Source organism: Elephas maximus, chromosome 6 (genome assembly GCF_024166365.1).
Source record: "Elephas maximus indicus isolate mEleMax1 chromosome 6, mEleMax1 primary haplotype, whole genome shotgun sequence".
NCBI lineage: Eukaryota > Metazoa > Chordata > Mammalia > Proboscidea > Elephantidae > Elephas > Elephas maximus.
The window spans coordinates 84,866,733-84,890,701 of NC_064824.1; the positions used below are offsets into that span (position 1 = coordinate 84,866,733).

General features: G+C 38.1%; 1 protein-coding gene across 2 annotated transcripts in view; it reads left to right on the forward strand.

Annotated features, from left to right (window-relative positions):
- Positions 1-23,969, forward strand: part of ITGAV (integrin subunit alpha V) — a 106,896-nt gene that overhangs the window by 36,799 nt on the left and 46,128 nt on the right. For both annotated transcript variants that reach the window (XM_049887614.1, XM_049887613.1), the window contains exons 3-6: positions 337-428; positions 14,318-14,432; positions 20,660-20,721; positions 22,641-22,686. In XM_049887614.1, coding sequence (XP_049743571.1) covers positions 337-428; positions 14,318-14,432; positions 20,660-20,721; positions 22,641-22,686 — 315 coding nt within the window. The remainder of the gene's footprint in view (positions 1-336; positions 429-14,317; positions 14,433-20,659; positions 20,722-22,640; positions 22,687-23,969) is intronic.

Here is a 23,969-nt window from a genome sequence, read left to right on the forward strand (position 1 = left end):
CAAAAAGAGCTTCTGAGGATACAGTGGGTAATCAATAAGTATTTGTTGCTTATCTAATAATTTAGCAACTGGAAAACTTTACAATTACTTTTTCACATCTGCATTATGACAATTGATGGAATTAATAACAACCCTGAGGCGCTTCTAAGTTGTTGTGTTTTATTTTTCAGATTTGTTGAAAATCCCTAATGCATATAAAGTATGTGAAATAAATGGCCAATGTAGTATTTGATTAATCAAAGTACACTATTTCTAAACCCAGCTGGATAAAGGAAATCCTGTTATACCAAGATAATATGTGTTTTTTTCTCACTATTCACAATATTCTTTTTTTAGGCAACAGAGATTATGCCAAGAATGATCCATTGGAGTTTAAGTCCCACCAGTGGTTTGGAGCATCTGTGAGGTCAAAGCAGGATAAAATTTTGGTAAGCTTTTTTAATATTTGCTCATTAAGTTTAGTTCATTTAGATGGAGATGTAGGAAGTTCTGTATTTTAAAGCTGATACTAAAATTCAGTGTACCCAGGGTGTAGGACATAAAGAAATAAGATACCTCTCATCTAAGACCATGCATCAATGAATACCAACTCTAATGTCCTTCAAAGACTTGGCTTCAGCTCCTTTCCACCTTCATTCCTACTTTGTTAATTTTTCCCCACCCCACTTGACAGCTCCTGTTATGGACTGAATTGTATCCCCCCAAAATGTGTGTTGTAAATCCTAACCTCTATGCCTGTGGTTAGAATCCCATTTGGGAATAGGTTGTCTTTGTTATGTTAATAGAAAAGATTAGTAGAGGGTGTGTCTTAAGTCAATTTCTTTTGAGATATAAAAGAGATTAAACAAGCAAGCAGAAGAAGCAAAGATGAGAGAAGAGAGATGTCAAGTCACATGAAGGTTGCCCAGTAGTTGAAGCTCAGAAGAGATAAGAACCTTCCTCCAGAGCTAATAGAGAGAAAAAGCCTTCCCCCCTACACCTGGTACCCTAAATTTGGACTTCCAGCCTACTAAACTGTGAGAAGGCAAGTCTGTGTTTGTTAAAACCACCCACTTGTGGTTTTTCTTTTATTGTAGCGCTAGATAACTAAGACAGTTCCCTTCAGTTTTTTCTTCCCAGTCAGGCTTAGGAATAGTGTGCTTTTGATTAGTCAATACTCTAGTACCTCTTCTCTTTAAAAATACAGAAACAACCTTTTCTTTACCCCATCTTCACCTCTCTTACTGCCCCTATTCCTCTACTCCTTATCTCTGAAACACTTTTTTATAGTATGTAGTCATCTCCACTTTTTCACATTCTCTCTTCAGCCACTGCAGTCAGGTTTAGGTAGGCAAAGTCAAGGTCATCATTGACTTTCAGGTCACTAATCCACCTGTATTTATTCTTACCTTTCTTGCCCTGTCAACACCATTAACAAGGGGGATCCATCCATCCCCCCCGCCCCCAATTATGGGATTTATTAGGGAAGTAACAGAATCAGGATCAACACTGAAGTAACAGGAACAACGCAGAGTACAGTTCTTCAATCAGGACAGCTTCTTCTTGGCCGTGCCTGCAGGCAAGCGTCTGCCACCAGGACCTGTTTGGGCCTGGTCTCTGCCCTGCTTTTGCAAATGTTACAGCTCTTTAGTACCCCCAAAAGTGCCCAGAGGCACCCAGTTCCTCCAGGAAGACTCCTGGCTGAAGACACTCATCTCTATTGCTTTAGTCTTCATCCACCATAGCCATCTGCCAGTCCCGTGCCACTGCCATCTCTCGCAGTGTCATGCTGCCTCCAGTGTTACAGCTTTCGCTGTGTCCTGGGTCTAGTCAGTTCTCAGCACAGGGACCCTGGGCCTAAAGGATGCCCTCCACTCCTGGCTCTTCTTCTTTTTTTTTTTTGTTTTTATTCTACTTTAGATGAAGGTTTACAGAACAAACTAGGTTCTCATTAAACATTTAATACAACTATTGTTTTATGACATTGGTTAACAGCCCCACGAGATGTCAGCACTCTCCTTTCTTGACCTTGGGCTCCCTATTACGAGCTTTCCTGTCCCCTTTTGCCTTCTAGTCATTGCCCCTGGGCTGGTGTGCCCCTTTAGTCTCATTTTGTTTTATGGGCCTGTCTATCTTTGGATGAAGGGCATCCATTCTTTTTGAAATACTCTCTTCTTTTGGCTTGTGGACATTACACCCTCCTGGTTTTTCTCCTTTGTCACTGACTGCTCCTTTGCAGTCTTCTTCAATGGCTCCTCTTCTGCTCAAGGAGCCCTGGTGGTACAGTTGTCAAGAGCTCGGATGCTAATCAAAAGGTTGACAGTTCAAGTCCACCAGCCACTCCCTGAAAACCCTGTGGGACAGTTCTACTCTGTCTTCCAGGTTTGCTATGAGTCGGAATCGACTCAATGGCAATGGATTTTTCTTCTCCTCAAATGGTGGGATTCCTATAGTTCTGTTCTGGACCCCTCTGTCTCCTCTACCTGTGTCTTTTATATAAGACTTCGGACGTATCCCGTGGCTTTAAATATAGCCTATAGGTTATTAGCGCCAAAATCTGTATGTCTAGCTCTTAATTCTCCCTGGAATTTTAAGTTACATTTCCAAACTGCTTATTGGACATTTCCATTTGGAGATCTAATAGATTACTCAAAAGAAACATGGCTGAAATAGGACTCTTGTTACCCTCCATCAAAATGCAAAAATGAATCTTCCTACCACTTATTAAGAGGCACAAATCTCCACTTCATCTACCAGCAAGTCCTGTCAGTTCTGCCTCCAGAATACATCCAAAACCATCAATAAACCTTCTTTTCCACTCTTTCTATCCTGCACCAAGCTACCATCATTACTCCCCTGGGCCAGTTTAATGATTCTCCTCATCTCTCCGCTTCCTGTCTTGCTCCAACTGCCCTCCATTCTCCATAGAAAGACCAGAGTACTTATTATTGTCCATTTTTTAAATATATATTTTATTATGTCTCTACCCCATCAAAATCTAAGCTTTACGAGAACAGGGACCTATTTAGCTTTTCCCACAGCTATCTTTGCCAGTGCTTGGAATAGTATCCATCACATAATAGGAACTCAGTAAATATTTTTTGTATAAATGAAAGTTGCCTCATGAGAAAACTTAAAGTTCTCTTATTTCCCTTAAAATGTATATTTGCTTCATTGTTGGATGTAATAACATTGCCCTGGACAGGAGTAGAATTGGAAAGATACTAGGTGAAACCATATGAAATTGTAGTTTCCATAGTTCCAGAACAGTCACGTGTTGGCAATTTCGTATGGTTCCTCTTAGTATAATTTAATATAAGGTGGAGGTACATTTGCAGTTTGACAATAACATATAATTAATATTTTCTGTGTATAGAACTACCATGTGATGAAGAAGAAAGGACTGTTTGACTGGGGAGGAATTCAGTGATAGTGACCATCTGGTTATTTGGTCTCCTATTGCTTTTTTCTCAGCCACAGGCCAATTCTGGGGATGGATGAGGAAGATTGATGTTCCCAGGGTCTCCGGGGGAGGGCTAGACCACTTGGTAGTCACAGTCTGGATTTTTTAAATTCTTTTATCCATTCAAAAATTTTTAGGCAGCATACTTTGTGCCAAGCTCTACATTCGGCATTTTGGAATCAAATGGAATCAAACAGACAGTGTTGTAGTGAAGAGCAGGAACCTCAGAGTCAGGCTGGGAGGATTCATCCCCCATCCCTGCGCTGACAAGCCATGTGATCACGCTCTGCTTCTGTTTCCTCACCTGCAAAGTGGGCTTAATAACTGTACCTACCTCTAGGGTGGTTGTGAGGATAGATGAGATAATCCACACCAAGTGGATGCCCAGTGCTTGGCACGTTAGTAAGCCTTGGCAAAGCTTAGCTGTTATTGTTGTATTATTATGGTGTGTCATGAAGATAGATGAACAACTGTAACGTACTGTGGATTGGCAGTGTGCTGGATGAACACTGAAGAGGACACCTAAACCAGTCTGAGGAGAGGGGGAATTTTGCTTCCTGGAGCTAGCCAGATGATGGGGAGGGGCTGGGGACAAAGAACAATCTAGGCAGAGGTAGGGACTGGCTTTAGAAAAGGTGTCCAGAAAAAAAACAGTTTGGTGTATCCACAGAGTAAATTCCACTGTTGCTGGAATGTTCTGTTGGAATCATGGGTGGTGAGTAGTAATGGGGGAGATCAGAGAATGACAATGCAGCTGGCCTGGTCTGGTCTGTGGTTGTTCTTCAGGCATAATTATTTACAGTTCTGCTTTCACTCAGCATTTTCCCAGTTTGGACCATAAATGATATGCTCATTCTATTTGTAGGCCATGCTAAGGGGCTTTGACTGTTTTCTATATAGATCTGAGAGTCTTTGAAGTTTCTTATTAATTCATTTTTTACGTTGAAATATTTTGAAATAAATGATAACGTGAAGCTTATAAAAAAGATCATTTTCCTGCATAATCAGAAAATCAGCTACAATGAGTAACTGTTTATCTCTAATACCAAACCCAAAACCAAACCCGCTGCCATGGAGTCGATTCCGACTCATAGCGACCCTATAGGACAGAGTAGAACTGCCCCATAGAGTTTCCAAGGAGCGCCTGGTGGATTCGAACCGCCAACCTCTTGGTTTGCAGCCCTAGCACTTAACCATTATGCCACCAGGATTTCCTTATCTGTAATAACCAGTCCATATTCAGATTCTCCCAATTGTCCCCAAAGTGCCATTTGAAGAGTTTATTTTAAATAGAGATTTGCATTTCAAACGGATCTTTTGGACACTAATCCCCTGGCCAGTTCCCAGACTGCTGATAGGTCCATGATTTCCATGAGTGCTCTTCCTCTTCCTCAGAATTCACAGGCAGATCCCTCTAGAATCTGGAGTCTAGATCTCAGACTACTCGTCCTTTCACCACATAGCAGTTGCCCGTTGGCCTCTATTGGTTTCAGGGCATAGTTGTAACCCTATGCAAAACTGTCCACTTTAGTATAAGGCCTAGAATACATAACTTGCTGTTCTTACTTATTATTTGTTTTGTCAGAGCTTGTAAGTGAGCCTGAAAACAATTACTACTTTTTTTTTAAAACTTCCTAACTATAGGACTAATATCGATTGCTTACACTGGGATTTGATTGAATACAGTAGACTCATTTTCTGTTATTTATATGCAAAGCTCTTTGATTCTTTTTTTTTTTATTATTGTGCTTTAAGTGAAAGTCAGTCTCTCACACAAAAACTTATATACACCTTGCAACATACTCCCAATTGCTCTGTACCTAATGAGACAGCTCGTTCCCTCCCTCCACTCTCTCTTTTCGTGTCCATTCTGCCAGCTTCTAACCCCCACTACCCTCTCATCTCCCCTCCAGGCAGGAGATACCAACATAGTCTCAAGTATCCACCTGATCCAAGAATCTCATTCCTCACCAGCATCCCTCTCCATCCCTTTGTCCGGTCCAATCCCTGTCTGAAGAGTTGGCTATGGGAATGGTCCCCATGCTGGGCCAACAGAAGGTCTGGGGGCCATGACCACTGGGGTCCTTCCAGTCTCAGTCAGACTATTAAGTGTGATCTTTTCACGAGAATTTAGGTCTGCATCCCACTGCTCTCCTGCTCCCTCAGGGGTTCCCTGTTGTGTTCCCTGTCAGGGCATTCATCGGTTGTAGCTGGGCACCATCTAGTTCTTCCAGTCTCAGGCTGATGTAGTCTCTGGTTCATGTGGCCCTTTCTGTCTCTTGGGCTTGTAATTACCTTGTGTCCTTGGGGTTCTTCATTTTCCTTTGGTCCTGGTGGGTTGAGACCAATTGATACGTCTTAGATGGCTGCTTGCTAGTGTTTAGACCCCAGACGCCACTCTCCAAAGTGGGATGCAGAATGTTTTCTTAATAGATTTTATTATGCCAGTTGACTTAGATGTCCCCTGAAACCATGGTCCCCATACCCCTGCCCCTATTACGCTAGCCTTTGAAGCATTCAGTTTATTCAGGAAACTTCTTTGCTTTCGGTTTAGTCCAATTGTGCTGACCTCCCCTGTATTGCGTGTTGTCTTTCCTTTCACCTAAAGTAGTTCTTATCTAGTATCTAATTAGTGAATACTCCTCTTCCACTCTCCCTGCCTTCCCCCCTCTTGTAACCATCAAAAAGTATTTTCTTCTCTGTTTAAACTCTTTCTCGAGTTCTTATAATAGTGGTCTTATACAATTTGTCCCTTTGCAACTGACTAATTTCACCCAGCATAATGCCTTCCAGGTTCCTCCATGTTATGAAATGTTTCACAGATTCATCACTGTTCTTTATCAATGTGTAGTATTCCATTGTGTGAATATACCATAATTTTTTTATCCATTCACCTGTTGATGGGCATCTTGGTTGCTACCATCTTTTTGCTATTGTAAACAGTGCTGCAGTGAACATGGGTGTGCATATATATCTGTTCGTGTAAAGGCCCTTATTTCTCTAGGATATATTCCAAGGAGTGGGATTGCTGGATCGTATGGTAGTTCTATTTCTAGCTTTTTAAGGAAGCACCAAATCGATTTCCAAAGTGGTTGTACCATTTGACATTCCCACCAGCAGTGTATAAGTGTTCCACAGCCTCTCCAACATTTATTATTTTGTGTTTTTTGGATTAATGTCAGCCTTTTTGTTGGAGTGAGATGGAATCTCATTGTAGTTTTGATTTGCATTTGAAAACCCTAGTAGCATAGTGGTTAAGAGCCATGGCTGCTAACCAAAAGGTTGGCGATTCAAATCCACCAGGCACTATTTGGAAACCATATGGGGCAGCTCTACTCTGTCCCGTAGGGTCTCTGTGAGTCAGAATTGACTCAATGGCAACGGGTTTGGTGTTTTAATGGCTAATAATTATGAGCATTTCCTCATGTATCTCTTAGCTACCTGAATGTCTTCTTTAGTGAAGTGTTTGTTCATATCTTTTGCCCATTTTTTAATTGGGTTGGGTTTTTGTAGTTGAATTTTTGCTGTATCACGTAGATTTTAGAGATCAGGCACTGATCAGAAATGTCATAGCTAAAAACTTTTTCCCAGTCTGTAGGTAATCTTTTTACTCTTTTGGTGAAGTCTTTGGATGAGCAAAGGTGTTTGATTTTTAGGAGCTCCCAGTTATCTAGTTTTTCTTCTGTATTGTTAGTAATGTTTTGTATACCGTTTATGCCATGTATTAGGGCTCCTAACATTGTCCCTATTTTTTCTTTCATGATCTTTATGATTTTAGATTTTATATTTAGGCCTTTGATCCATTTTGAGCTCGTTTTTGTGCATGGTTTGAGTTATGGGTCTTGTTTCATTTTTTTGCAGGTGAATACCAATTCTGCCAGTACCATTTGTTAAAATGACTGTCTTTTCCCCATTTAACTGACTTTGGGCCTTGGCCAAATATCAGTTGCTCATATGTGAATGGACTTAAGTCTGGATTCTCAATTCTATTCCATTGGTCCGTGTATCTGTTATTTTACCAGTACCAGGCTGTTTTGACTACTGTGGTGGTATAATGTTGTTGTTGCTAGGTGCCATCGAGTTGGTTCTGACTCATAGCGACCCTGTGCACAACAGAACGAAACACTGCCTGGTCCTGCGCCATCCTTACAATCATTGTTATGCTTGAGCTCATTGTTGCAGCCACTGTGTCGTTCCACCTCGTTGAGGGTCTTCCTCTTTTCCGCTGACCCTGTACTCTGCCAAGCATGATGTCCTTCTCCAGGGACTGATCCCTTCTGACAACATGTCCAAAGTATGTAAGACACAGTTTCACCATCCTTGCCTTAAAGGAGCATTCTGGTCGCACTTCTTCCAAGATAGATTTGTTTGTTCTTTTGGCAGTCCACGGTATATTCAATGTTCTTCGCCAACACCACAATTCAAAGACGTCAATTCTTCTTTGGTCTTCCTTATTCATTGTCCAGCTTTCACATGCATGTGATGTGATTGAAAATACCATGGCTTGGGTCAGGCACACCTTAGTCTTCAGGGTGACATCTTTGCTCTTCAACACTTTGAAGAGGTCCTTTGCAGCAGATTTACCCAATGCAAGGCGTCTTTTGATTTCTTGACTGCTGCTTCCATGACTGTTGATTGTGGATCCAAGTAAAATGAAATCCTTGACAACTTCCATCTTTTCTCCGTTTATCATGATGTTGCTCATTGGTCCAGTTGTGAGGATTTTTGTTTTCTTTTTTTTTATGTTGAGGTGTAGTCCATACTGAAGGCTGTGGTCTTTGATCTTCATTAGTAAGTGCTTCAGGTCCTCTTCACTTTCAGTAAGCAAGGTTGTGTCATCTGCATAACGCACGTTGTTAATGAGTCTTCCTCCAATCTTGATGCCCCGTTCTTCTTCATATAGTCCAGCTTCTCATATTATTTGTTCAGCATACAGATTGAATACATATGGTGAAAGAATACAACCCTGATTCACACCTTTCCTGACTTTAAACCAATCAGTATCCCCTTGTTCTGTCCAAACAACTGCCTCTTGATCTATGTAAAGGTTCCTCATGAGCACAATTAAGGGTTCGGGAATTCCCATTGTTCGCAATGTTATCCATAGTTTGTTATGATCCACACAGTTGAATGCCTTTGCATAGTCAATAAAACACAGGTAAACATCCTTCTGGTATTCTCTGCTTTCAGCCAGGATCCATCTGACATCAGCAATGATATCCTTGGTTCCACATCCTCTTCTGAAACTGGCCTGAATTTCTGGCAGTTCCCTGTCGATATACTGCTGCAGCCATTTTTGAATGATCTTTAGCAAAATTTTGCTTGTGTGTGATATTAATGATATTGTTCTATAATTTCCACATTCGGTTGGATCACCTTTCTTGGGAATAGGCATAAATATGGATCTCTTCCAGTCAGTTGGCCAGGAAGCTGTCTTCCATATTTCTTGGCATAGACAAGTGAGCACCTCCAGCGCTGCATCTGTTTGTTGAAACATCGCAATGGATATTCCCCCACATGTCTGTCAGTTTGTTGTACTGTGGGGGCTTGTGTGTTGCTGTGATGCTGGAAGCTGTGCCACCGGTATTCAGATACCAGCAGGGTCACGCATGGAGAACAGGTTTCAGCTGAGCTTCCAGACTAAGGCAGACTAGGAAGAAGACCCCAGCAGTCTTCTTCTGAAAAGCATTAGCCAGTGAAATCCTTATGAATAGCAGCGGAACATTGTCTGATGTAGTGTTGGAAGATGAGACCCCCAGGGTGGAAGGCATTCCAAATATGACTGGGAAAGAGCTGCCTCCTCAAAGTGGAGTCGACCTTAATGACGTGGATGGAGTAAAGCTTTCAGCACGTTCATTTGCCAATGTGGCATGACTCAAAATGAGAAGAAACAGCTGCAAACATCCGTTAAGATTCAGAACCTGGAATGTATGAAGTATGAATCTAGGAAAATTGGAAATCGTCAAAAATGAAATGGAATGCATAAACATCGATATCCTAGGCATTAGTGAGCTGAAATGGACTGGTATTGGCCATTTTGAATCAGAGAATCATACAGTCTACTATGCTGGGAATGACAACTCGAAGAGGAATGGTGTTGCATTCATCATCAAAAAGAACGTTTTAAGATCTATCCTGAAGTACAAAGCTTTCAGTCGTAGGATAATATCCATACACCTACAAGTTAATACGACTATTATTCAAATTTATGCACCAACCACTAGGGCCAAAGATGAAGAAATAGAAGATTTTTGTCAGCTGCTGCAGTCTGAAATTGATCGGACAGGCAATCAAGATGCATTGATAATTACTGGCAACTGGAATGCAAAAGTTAGAAACAAAGAAGAAGGATCAGTAGTTGGAAAATATGGCCTTGGTGATAGAAACAATGCCGGAGATCAAAAGATAGAATTGTGCAAGAGCAACGACTTCTTCATTGCACATACCTTCTTTCACCAACATAAACGGTGACTATCTCACATGGACCTCACCAGATGGAACACACAGAAATCAAATTGACTACGTCTGTGGAAAGAGATGATGGAAAAGCTCAATATCATCAGTCAGAACAAGGCCAGGGGCTGACTGTGGAACAGACCATCAATTGCTCATCTGCAAGTTCAAGCTGAAACTGAAGAAAATCAGAACAAGTCCAGGAGTGCCAAAATATGACCTTGAGTATATCCCACCTGAATTTAGAGACCATCTCAAGAATAATTACTAATGACTGAAGACCAGACGAGTTGTGGAATGCCATCAAGGATATCATCCATAAAGAAAGCAAGAGGTCACTGAAAAGACAGGAAAGAAAAGACCAAGATGGACATCAGAGGAGACTCTGAAACTTGCTCTTGAGCATCTAGCAGCTAAAGCAAAAGGAAGAATTGATGAAGTAAAAGAACTGAACAGAAGATTTCAAAGGGCGGCTCGAGAAGACAAAGTAAAGTATTATAATCACATGTGCAATGAGCTGGAGTTGGAAAACCAAAAGCAAAGAACACGCTTGGAGTTTCTCAAGCTGAAAGAACTGAAGAAAAAATTCAAACCTCGAGTTGCAATAGTGATGGATTCCATGGGGAAAATATTAATCAACGCAGGAAGCATCAAAAGAAGATGGAAGGAATACACAGAGTCATTATACCAAAAAGAATTAGTCGATATTGAACCATTTCAAGAGGTGGCATATGATCGGGAACCAATGGTACTGAAGGAAGAAGTTCAAGCTGCTCTGAAGGCATTGGTGAAAAACAAGGCTTCAGGAATTGATGGAATATCAATTGAGATGGCGGTATAAGAGGTTCTAAAATCAGGTAGAATGAGGTCTCCCACTTTGTTCTTCTTTTTCGGTAGCCCTTTGATTCTTAATGATGCTTATGTAATAAGAATAACGACGATAGGTAACACTTATTGAGGACTTATATTCCAGGTACTAAACATTTTACGTGAATTGTCTCATTTAATCCTCACTACAACTCTTGGAGATAGGTACAACAAACTGGTCCATTTATAGAAAAAGAAACTGAGATTTGGAGGTTAAGTAACTTGTCCAAAAGGCCACTTGTGTAGTAATCAGTGGAGCTGAAATTCATATGCAGGCAATCTGATGCCCATAGCCCGTACTGCTTGTCACTGCTTGTACTTTATCATTGAGAAGATGGTCTGGGACTTCATTACACATTTTTACTTTTTTGTCTTAATATTCTTAGAGTGTCTTAAAGTTTCTCAATAAAGCAACACCCCTCTTCCTCCATTGATGAATCAGAGTGAAAGCAAATAACCAGAGTCTGGAGTACAACCCTTAGCAGTTTCCTTCACGCTGACTTTTGCATTGTCTAAATATATCCATGTGTGTGTTTAACATAAAAATAATGCTTAGAAATACTTACCATCAGTTAAAATTAACAGCTCCAAGGTGACGAGCCATATTTATGCTATAGTTCCATATAGCTTACCTGGCAGAGTACTGATCGGCATTAGAAATAATAAATTTTTAGCACTTGGGGTGGTACCTGACACATGGTAGATACTCAGTGAGTGATAGCTCTTTCCTCTGCAGCAAACAACAAAAACAGCAATAAAATCCCTTATCTGTACGTGAACTGCCTTGTAGCCGTTCTTCATAACCTCCCTTTTCTTTGAATTATTATGTCCATAAGCCAGGGCACTAAGTCAGCTTGCCGTCCTGCTGACTCACTTCTGAACTGTGTATCTTCCTTAGACTTTCCCTTCTCGGTTCCCTTGCTCTGTACTGTCATTCATTCAACAAACCCTTATCCAGTGACCTTTCAGGCTCCACACTGTGCTATCATCTCATGGCCCCACTACCAGCCTCTTATCACTCCGTACTATTCCAAAGTATCTCACATGCGTGCGCGCACACACACACACACACACACACACACACACACACACACTGCACGTAAGTTCAGCTTGGCCTTCAGATAGTGTGTTGATGATTGCAGCATATCTGTGGTCCAGACTGGCTAACTAGAATGCTGATGGATTACAGACGTGTGCTTATTTGTCATGGGATTTTTCTGCACTGCATGGAATGACTGGAACCAGTTAGGCTTAGTCATGAAGAAGGGAGCTACTGAATACTGCTTAGAGTGAAGGGGAAATGATTGCGTAAGAAGTAAGGGTCCAGACATTTTGCTGTGGGTAGGATAAAATCAAATAGACAATTCTCCATGGTTATGAAAATGTTATAGTTTATTTGTAAAGCTGATTGAACCTAATTTTTTAGTCTTTCACTAAGAAATTTTATTTTACTTTTTTTTTTATTGTGTGGAGCCCTGGTGGCTCAGTGGTTAAAGAGTTTGGTACTAACCAAAAGGCTGGCAGTTTGAACTCAGCAGTGCTTCACGGGAGAAAGATGTGGCAGTCTGCTTCTGTAAAGATTTATAGTCTTGGAAGCCCTATGGGGCAGTTCTACTCTGACCTATAGGGTCTCTGTGAGTCAGAATCAACGGCAATGAGTGCTTTTTTTTTTTTTTGTCATGTAAAGTTTTACCTTCTTAGGCCCTGAAAGAAACTACAGTAGGAGTACAGGTTGGAGGAAGGGAGAAGAGACTAAAGAGCTGTAAGAAGCTTTCTAGGAATAGGGGACAGTGCCCTTGGCTACTAATTGTCATGGTCTCTAGGGACATATCACTATGACCTTACTACTGTACTTTAGTACTTGTTAGATGAGCTCATGGTCCATACCTACAGTACGCCCAAACCAAAAACCAAACCCATTGCCGTCGAGTCAATTCCAACTCATAGTGACCCTATAGGATAGAATACACCTGATCTGTAGGGTTTCCAAGACTGTAGTGTTGACTGGAATAAACTATCTCTTCTTTCCCATGTAGCCTGTAGTAAAATAAGCATAATTTAAAACCCCTGGTTTTAAGGGATGTTTATCACCATTAAAGGAAGATGTCATTGCACAACTAATTCAAGAAAAAGTCGACTTCCCTGTAATTTCAACCTCTTATCAGAAGCACCTAACTTCACTTCCTTTTTCTTTTTTTAATTGTGGTAAATATATATAACAAAGGAAACCCTGGTGACATAGTGGTTAAGTGCTAGATCTGCTGACCAAAAGGTTGGCAGTTCAGATCTACCAGGCGCTCCTCGGAAACTCTATGGGGCAGTTTTACACTGTCCTATGTGGTCACTATGAGTCAGAATCGACTCCGTAGCAACGGGTTATATATAACAAAACATTTGTCAATTTAAGTCTTCACATGTACAGTTCAGTGACATTTATTATATTCATCGTGTTGTTCAACCATTACCCTTATCCATTCTTTACTTTCTTCTTACATGTCATCCTTCTTTCCTTATGTTTAGTGAGGACTTACTTTGTGTAAGGAACTGGACTAGGGAAACAGAAAAATGAGTAAGATACTGGCCTGCCCTTGGAAAACGTATAAACTAAAAGATGGAGTGGAGGGTGGATGAGTTCACAAATACCTCTAATACAAATTAGAATGCACGTGCTGTAAAGGGTACAGAGTGCTATGAGGAGTCAGAGAGGGAGACAGTACATCTGATTGTGGGGCATTAGGGGAGAATTTGCCTAGGAGATGAAATTTCAGCAGGTCTTTAAAGAATTAGAGGTGGTGGATGGGGTTGAGAAATGGGAACATTCTAGAAAGAGAGAGATGCAAAGAAGCAGAAACAAGAAGATGGAGGAAATAATCCATTCTGGAGCATTGATTATGTGTAGAGAAGTAGGAACAATAGCCTGTTTTCAGTTTTTTTCAGAGTGAATATAAACCAGGTGTTGATGTTTGCGATGTTTGTGTTAGTGTTTTGCTTCAAAAAGTATTATAGGAAATCCACTGAAATGTTTTCAGTAAATTAAATTGCTGTACTCTTGGTTGATTACTATGTTACTAAAACGTGTGCTGTTCTCCTGCATATACATTGTGTTGGAATCTGTAACTCTGAAAACAAAGAAGTCTTTGGTTATTTCCTAAGTGAATAAAAGAAGTGCTCTTCTTACATAATAAATTAAATGCTTTATAATGTAAGGGGGTCCCCTTTGTACATGAGAGTGTTATTTAGTTCAAGAGTCAGTTCAGTCTGTTACTTTCAACTGAGCATGTAACATCAAAATGTGCTACCCAAAATAATTATTTTACAAACTGTTTTGGAAAAAAAAAATTGTATTTGGACTACAAATTACAGTATTCAGAAAAATATGAGAAAAGTACTTCTTTTTATATCTTTATCCAATACCATGATGAGCAATTTAAGGTATAGGTATTATTTTTATTAATGCTTAGAAAGTGATGTTATATCCTGAGGTAGTATAGATTGTATGAAGTGCTATTTTTTTTTCAGAATTTTTATGTCATGAACTGTGCCCTTTGATTTTAGGCCTGTGCCCCACTGTACCACTGGAGGACTGAAATGAAACAGGAGAGAGAGCCTGTTGGAACATGCTTCCTTCAGGATGGAACAAAGACTGTTGAGTATGCTCCATGCAGATCAAGTATGTATAAGAAGTTGTACTAACTTTTAGGGGGAATGGAAAGCCTCGTTGGTTAAAAATGTGTGTGTGTGTTCCCTGTAAGCTTGCTGTGGAATGAACGTTTGTGTGTGAGATTTGTAGACATATGTGATGTTTGATGAGGGCAAAATGAAAACAGTCCTATTAAGGTAAAGAAATTACATATGTGCAGTAAACAGGTTTACTTTGTCTCCTTAAGAACTAATTTTCATCTTCCTTGGTTAGCAATAATTAATGTGTATTTTAGAAACCGGTATTTTTGATCACTTTTAGTCAAAAGATGCTCAACTAAGTCTCTTTCAGTAGAGATATTGGAACCCCCACACCTAAAGAATCTGACTCATTAGGTCTAAGACTCGGGCATCTGCATGTTGAACGAGTTCTATAAGGTAACTCTGATGAATATCAAAGTTTGAGAATGCACTGCTTTATATCAGTAATGATAAAGAGCCAGACTTTGTATCAGAAGGTGAAAAAGCAAGCTCAAGAATTTGAGTCTCCTATTTCTTGCTCTTAATCAGAGTTTATTAGTTTATCACCATGCTCATCCCTCTTTTGATGATCCAGAAAACCCCATGCTCTTCTCAAGTATTTTTTAAAATGTTGTAACTAAAAATGATTTTGGGCACTTACGGTTTTGATTTTATCATTTCAAACTCTGTACACCCCTTTTCCCTTGGAGATTCAGATCCTTTCGCCGATCACTACTCCAGATTGTCTTTATTCTAGAAGCGTAAAAGTAGATTATTAAAATGCATTATGGTGTTTATACCTAGAACACTTTTTTTTTTTTCTGGAACACTTTTTTTAAAAAAAATATTGTGGTAAATATATATGTAACAAAACATTTGACATTTCAATAATCTTCATACCTGGAGCACTTTTTATGCTATTCTCCCCCCTCCCCCACTGGTCATCAAATAGTTTTTTAAAGCTTAGTAACAAAAGTCTAAAATTTAAGACAATTACTAAATGCTTGATAAAATAGAGGGTCAGTGAAAAAGACAACCTTCAACAAGAGGGATTGACACGGTGGCTGCAGGTATGGGCTCAAACATAGTAGTGATTATGTGGATGGAGCCAGACCAGGCAGCATTTCATTCTGTTTTACAAAGGTCGCAATGAGTTGGAACTGACTCGACGGCACCTAATAAAAATAACAACAAATGCTGGATTCTTTTTTCCCATGTTAGGCAACTTGTGACGCCAGGTCAAAGAAAATACCCGGTCTACAATATTTTAGGCAGCTGAACCTCTGAGAAATTGCAAATGATTTTATAAAACACTTATTTTCTTAGCCTAGCACCTTTTTTTTTTTTTGGCAGCTTGACCCCATTTTTATAAGTAGGAAATAAACATCGAAAGAATGGTGCCTACCAGGAACCGCAATGCTTACTGGGATATAGTAAAAACAACATCAGAAAGCATAGCCTACACTGGGTGGGGGAAGTTGGCAGCTTTATCTCCAGTTCATGATGCCATCTCCATCTCCACCTTTACATTGGCATTTTGTTTGTGGAACTGTAGTCTTTGAGAGTGTGTTGAAAATTTAAGGACTAAATTTGTGTTGTTGATGCCTGCATTGCAAAAATATTCTTATGGTGAGAAGATAATTTATAGCCATGAACAATGAACTAACCCTTGTGTACCAGGCTTGTAACTTATCATCACCCCCATTCTCACTTGATAGACATGGAAACTAAGATTCAGACAGTAGAAATCGTTTTTTTTTTTCCCACATCTAATGCTAGCAAGTAGGTTGAATGAGGATTTGAACTCAGGTCTGTCTTATTCCAAAGAAATCTTTTCCCTTCATTGCTAACAATAGAGCATGTTTGCTATTCTAATTATATAAGGGTACAAGGAAACCTAAACATATGCACTCCAACAATGATCCCTTGTCACATTAGGCAAGTAGTTTTCATCATTTTGCATCTTCAGTAACCACTAGTTCTTTTCTAAACATGTTTTTAAAGGAATAAGGCAGTGTTTGTATGATGTGTCTGTCATATAATGTTTTCACTTATTTGGTTTAGACACAGAAATTATAAAAATCATTTTAAACCTTATTTTCTTAGGTCAGACTCAGATCAGGACAGCAAACTATGGGCTGTGGATCTGTTTATGTAAATAAAGTTTTATTGGTACACAGCCACACCCATTTGTTTACATGTTGTCTGTAATGGGAGTGTCCAATAATGAAAGTCTAATAGTTAACGTAGACATTGTATGGTCACTGAAGCTTAATATATTTACTATCTGGCTCCTTTACAGAAAAAGTGTGCTGTTATCTGATCTCAGTATTGAAACCTCAAATCTTAGAAAAAGCTCAAAGAACAACCTCACTAAAAGCAAAGTGCCTTTCTTTCTAATAGCCATGCTTTCAGTATTCCATAAATCATTCTACACAGTTTTGGACTCAGCCTTGGAAATATTAAGCTACCTACCAGCCCATATTGTAGTCTTAGGGTGGTGCCATTGGATAATGTGCTTGATTGCTAACAAAAAGGGTGGAGATTCCGGTTCACTCAGAGGCACCTCAGAAGAAAGGCCTGATGATTTACTTCTGAAAAATCAGCCATTGAAAATCCTAGGGAGCACAGTTCTACTCTGACACACATGTAGCCGCCATGGGTCAGAATGGACTCCATAGTAACGGGGTCTTTTTTAACAGCCCCAAATTATATGGATAGCCTGCCCAGAGAAAAGGTGCTCAGAAGTGGGAATTTGAAAAGCTGGATTATATTCTCCCATCTGCTGATGACCTGCCTATAGCTGCGAATGATTCACTTAACCATTCAAGGCCTTTGTTTATTATTGGTAAAATGCTGATTTGGACTAAAGACTTTAGAGGTACCAATTGTAGTATTTTGCACCCTCTCCATATTTCAGTAAATTATAAAATCCAATGATTGATTTTACATGGTGATGCCAGTTTTGTACGGCTACACTGCCAACTTCTTGATGTATTTACTTGTCTTGATGTGGTGTTGGTGGTAGTAGTTTGTGTATGTTTTTGTTTGTTTTCTCTTTTTCTTATTTTATTGTTATTGTTAAGAATATGCACAGCAAAACATATACCAATTCAACCGTTTCTACACATACAGTTCAGCAACATTGCTTACGTTCTTCAAGTTGTGCAACCATTGTCACCCTCCTTTTCTGAGTTGTTCCTCCTCCGTTAACGTAAACTCACTGTCCCCTAAAGTTCCTATATAAACTTTCATGTTTGCTGTTGTCAGTCTGATCCCTAGATTAAAAAAAAAAAAAAAATAGATCTTAAAAAAGCATAATGTTCAAGCAGAGGCAGACATTTTTTACTAGTTAGGCTAATAGTTTATATTTTTGGTTTAATGTTTAAAGATTATTTCAGGGCAATAGTTTCAGGGGTTCCTCCAGCCTCCATGGCTCCAGAAAGTCTAGAATCCATGGGAACTTGAAATTCTATTTTGCATTTTCCTCCAGTTGGTTTGGTTTTTAACATTATGGGGATAACTCGGACAGGAAACTTTACTGTGTATCACCAACTTACCTTACTGCAGATTATATTTGCTTTCGGTTTTCCTAATTATATCTATGTCCATTCTTGGCCTTACACAATAGGCCAGGTGTATTTCTGTTCTGAGTGCCTGTGCCACAAATCTTATGACTTAAATATTCTTTCAACTCTGTGTTCAGACTAAGCTTTTGTTCTCTCTTACTTTCTGATAATATTATTTGTACATAGATTTTCCCAGTTAGGGTTTCTAGGTGGCTTTTTCTTCTGTTTATTACTTAAAAAAAAGTATTATAAAATGCATTGTTGTTTTGAGATTGTGTGGCAGAGTGCTGTGGACAGGCCTGTGTTTAGGTCACACTCTTGTAATTACTAGCTGCTTGATCATGGTCAAGTTACTTAATATCCCTGAGCCATAGCTTCCTCATCTGCAAATTATGAATAACAACAGTATCTCTCAGAATATTGCACTCAAGATTTAAAAAGATAATGCTACATAAAATGCTTAGCCTAGTACCTGGCTCACAGGTGCTTTTGCTGTCATAATCAATATTACTATTTATAATAGCATTGTCAGACATGAAAAATGTGAGAAGTCATTAGTTGTCTGTAGAAATAAACATCAGAGCCCTCATTGAAATAGGTTCTATTCGACATGAAGCTCTTTAAATTGGCATAAACACTCAGTTAATATGTTCCTATTAAAAACATTTTAAAGGACAGTCATGTTTTTTAGCTGAACATTCTGGGAAACCAAGTAAAGCAGATAATTGTACAGTATGATAATCAAAAAAGAATGTCTTTATAAACAGCCTGAAATAGTTCCCCAGATGCAACTTGAAGGAAATAAATGGTTGACTTGAGGTCAGAGCAAGAATTCCTTAGTATGATTCATTAGACTCTGGAAACCCCAGACCCACATTTTCCCACTCCCTCTTGGTTAGAAAAATTTACGTTGGGTTAGGATTACACTCTTGAGGCTATTTTCTAAAACATATTCTAAATTTGGATATTAAGCATGTAATCTTGGGCAGTTACCAAGTTTTTCAAATGGGTTCAGAGTTTTTGATGGGATTATTTGACAAAAATTCTTGGAAGTTTGTCCTCTTTATGACTGAAAATAGATATTTTTTGGTTCCTGTATTTCGGTGGCAAGTGCAGTAAAAATATAAAATAGCTTTTTATTTACATTCTGTGACAGTGGCTACAAGAATTCTTTGATGACTAAAGGATATTTTCCTTTGTTCTTGTTATCCTCAAAACAATAGCAGAGTTGTCTCCTTGCCTCTGTTTCTAGGTATACAGTATTGCTTATGATTAAAGTTAATATAAATTAATTGGCTAATATTCAGAATTAATCCTCTTTGGTGAAAACTACAGAAAAGCGGGGTAACTACAAAAAAGCCAACTATTGAGTCTACTATCAGTTGGAAAATATTTGAAAGTTTTGGTTTTAAAGGTGTCCTCTTTAATTAGGCCTCAGTGCTAAACATGTTGAAGGAGCCCTGGTGGCGCAGTGGGTAAGCTCTTGGCTGCAAACCAGAAGGTCAGAGTTGAGAACGCATCAGCTGCTCCGCAGGAAAAAAAGACCTGGCGATCTGCTCCTGTAAAGATAACATCCTAGGCAACACTATGGGCCAGTTTTATTCTATCATATAAATTCACTATATATCATGTGAGTCGGAATTGACATGACGGTACAAAACAACAACATCTGAACATGTTGAGAGAATAATTTCATATTTTGCTCTTCACTAAACATTCAGTTAGGGTTTCGCCGTTTCCTGAAATTCTGAGCTACTTTTTAGAAATAGTTTTTCTTTGTTAGGTATAATATTTTTAATGTATGTACAGGAAAATGTATATGTTAGGAATGGATATATCTCTTTTCTGATACTCATAATAATTTAGCAAAAACTGTAGGGTAATAGAGAGGAATTTCCAGTTGGAATTTTTAACTTGCAGATTGCAACTCATTAGTGTTTTGTGAAATCAATATAGTGGGTCCTCTAATAATTTTAAAAAATAGAATGAAACAAGGTATCAGAGTTTGTTGTCTGTATTGTATATAGTATTAGTGATACTGTTTTATGAAATTTTATTTCAGTGATATATATCATATATACATTGAAGTCCCTGGATAGCTAAAATGGTTAAGTGCCTGGCTACTAACCAAAAGATTGGCGGTTCAAATCCACCCAGGGGTGCCACAAAATAAAAGCCTAGAGATCTACTATTGTAAAATTACAGCCATTGAAAACCCTATGGAGTGCATTTCTACTCTGACACATATGGGGTTACTATGAGTTAGAATCAACTCGATGGCAACGACTTTTTTTTTTAATTATACACACACACATATATATGTTGTGCATGTGTGTGCGTGAGTTGTGATATAAAATCCAGTCTCGCTGTTGGTTGTGGTTAAAAAAAATGCTTAAAACTTAGTCTCTTAGGTGAACTTTCTGTTGTCCGGTATCTGGTCCAGGTACTTTAATCTCTCTCCGTGTCCATATCTTAGAAAATGATGCTGGTAAACATGCATACTAACTTTATTAGAATGTGATAATAATTCGTTAAGTGCCTGCGTGAATGAACATCCCCAGAAACTAATACACTATCTTATGACTGTAGTGATACCAGATTTTTCTCATGTTTTGTTTTGTGTTGTTTGTTTTTGGGTTTGTGTATATTTCCAATCTTTTTATTTTAGAAAATATTGATGCTGATGGACAGGGATTTTGTCAAGGAGGATTCAGCATTGATTTTACTAAAGTAAGTTCTCATTTAAGATTGAATGAGATTCAGATCTACCTTGTCCAAACCGTGGTTAAAAGTGTATCGCTCAGTTCTTCAGCTTCTGTATAACCATTACCTGTTTTATGAAAACTACTAATAAAGATGACCCATGTAATTTAATATTCTTCACTTTCTATCAGTCCCTCCCTCCATAGCAGACATTGTTTATTTGGAATAGGGAGAAATCAGAATGGGAATGAAGGAAAGTAGAGAATCTCCTCAGTAAATGATGGATAACTATTAATTTGTAGGATATTAATATTTTCTATTTTGGACTGAAATTGTTTCCCACAAAAGCAATCAATGGGAGCTCTATTGCTAAATTAGATTTAGTTACATAAAAGCCGAGAAATATGCATCCTAGGCATCTGTTACAGGCCTACAGGCACCAAGTGATGCTGAAGCAATTTAATAATTACAAGAAATCTCAAGTGCAGGGCTCAATGTATTTTTAGCTATAATAATGTACTTTTCAGAGTAGATACTTTTTATCTATTTTTCTAAAGTAAGAATTCCTTTTATATTTTCAAAAGCAAATTTTCTTAAGTATTTTTCTTTATGTAAATTTTTGTGTATGGGGGCACATGAACATTTTGAATAGTTTCTGTCAAATTGAGACTATTAATTCCTCCTAGAAAAGCCTCAAGAATATATTGATTGATTAAAAATAGAGCCCCTTAGGTATAGCTTTCTTAGGAAATATGGGCACAAAGGAGCATCTTAAATTTATAAAAACAACAGAAACTATGATCTTGTGATATGGAAAAATTAATAAAGCATTTTATTTTTTAAAAATTCATATTTCATTTTATTTAGCTTTTATCAATTTTTTTTACTAGACTAAAAATAATTATAGTAACTCTCAGTACCAAGTCACTGATTTTTAATTCACTGAATTTGATGTTGCATTATTCATAATTCTAAAACTTAAGGAAGTCAGAGATAAAGTATATTGATAATATTAGATTAAAAGTTACATGTTATATTTTAAAAGAGGAATTATATTTTAAAAAGAAGTGTCCTTGTTTTCTATACTAAGGACTGTAAACTATAATCTCAGAACTATTCTCATACCATGAAGTAATTGCTAAATTGACTGTTCACTTTCTTAAACCCATTCCCGAAAAAAAGATGTCATTAAAGTGTCATTAAGACAACTTAGAAGTAGCTTTTATATAGCTATGGGCAAGAGTTTGTTGAAAGCTTGAAAACAGATGTATGTTTGGAGGAAAAAAAAATTCTTACCTCCAACAATAAGAAACTGTTAAAATATTGTACTTAAACACTAAATGGAAAACCCTGGTGGCATAGTGGTTAAGAGCTATGGCTGCTAACCAAAAAGTCGGCAGTTCAAATCCACCAGGTGCTCCTTGGAAACTCTATGGGGTGGTTCTACTCTGTCCTATGGAGTCGCTATGAGTTGGAGTCAACTCCGCGGCAGGGGGTGTTAAACACTAAATACTTTGTATTATTAGTTTGTTACAGATGTAAGAAATGCTTGGCAAGTATAATTTGTATATACGATATACCCTGAAAAAGTTACCCTCTAACTTCACTCCTGTTTTGAACTGTCAGACACTAGAAATAATTTTCCTTTAACAGAAGAGAAAGTTCTTTAATGATTATTAAAGACAAGTTGCCTATACAGTCACAAGCCTAATGGAGGAAATTAAGAAGTGATCTTTTTTTCCCTGTTGTAACCCCATATACTTTGTAATAAACCCACAGATGCTTCTATATCTGTATCTCTCTATATATTAGCATGTTTTCCATATATTAAATGAACACATCATAACTTTCCTTTTTTATTTTTATTGTGTTTTAAAAAAGGTACAGTGAAAATGACTGCAACTCACTATTTTTAAACATGCATTTTTTTGTTTGATTCAACCTAGGCTGACAGAGTACTTCTTGGAGGTCCTGGTAGCTTTTATTGGCAAGGTAAGTTAATTTTTTTTTTTAATTACTCAGTGACTGTCATCTTTGACTCACCCGATTTACCATGTGCCTGTGAGATTTTCCAATTATTTTAAAGAAAAGGGGGGTGGGGAATAGAATTTAAGTATATAAATACTATCTATTACACAATATTTTTTTAAAGGGAATATAGTATCTCGTGTGTGTGTTCCTAGTAGAAAATAAACTGAATATTTTTAAAGTAAATTTGTACAGTAATTGAAAATAGTTTTATTTGCAGTGTGCACTTTGTAGTTCAGCCTATCATTTCCTCACAGGTAACTTCTCTTCCATCTCTGTACTCTGGAGGCCATGATGTAGGCATTAGAAGTATATGGAATTGACCTGTAATAGGCAATTGTGGCATTCTGAAAGCGCACGGTACTTTGAAGTTTCTCATTAGAATATTTAAGTGTTTATTTACTGACTAATCTCTGACAGGAAGGGTAATCTCTTTAAATGTTTGGGACCTTTTCTTTAATAGACGATCTTATTATGTTTGTTAAAAAATGTAATTAAGTTAGCATTGATGTAAAGATAAAATGCTGCTTTTTTCAGTCATTGTGGAAGGCCTAGTTATTACCATTAAAAAAGTGTATGACAGATTATTTGCTGACACCTTGAAAATAAGTAACTGCTGCTTTGTTTCACTTACCATTAAAGAGACACAATTATTTATTTAGTTAATATTTTGACATTGTTTTCTGCCAAAAAGTGCTACTTACAAGGTCAGAACTGTTTATTAGCATTCTGACATTCCAGCATTGTCAGTATTTGAAAGATTGGAAAACCTATGCCTATACTGATTTGCTAGAACTTTCTAGTTCTGGATTTTACTTCTGTATTCTACACTGTGCTTTCCTGACTTGCATCTTTGTAGGAGAACCTTTGCTTGTTTCTGCTTTATAGAAAGAGAAGCTATAAAAAGATTTGCTCAAGGAAAGTAGGCGGGAAGCTGAATGAGAAAGAATGAGAGATGGGAATAGGTGAAAGTTGAAAGAGAAGGGCAAAACAGGACATGATGAAAAGAGAAAAATCAGGCGAAGTCAGAGGCGTACTAACTAAAACTGAAAACTTTGAATTTCCCAAGAGGGAAATGAAATGATTTAGGTAAAATTACGCTTGAAGTTTATATTTTTAAAATGAAAACAAAACCCAGCATTTCTAAGGTGTATAAGAGATGAGAGGGTATATGAATACTTTCTAATGAGATACAGACTGTTTTTTTCTCCTTTACTGCTGGGTGTGTCATTGTGTGGAGGAAAGGG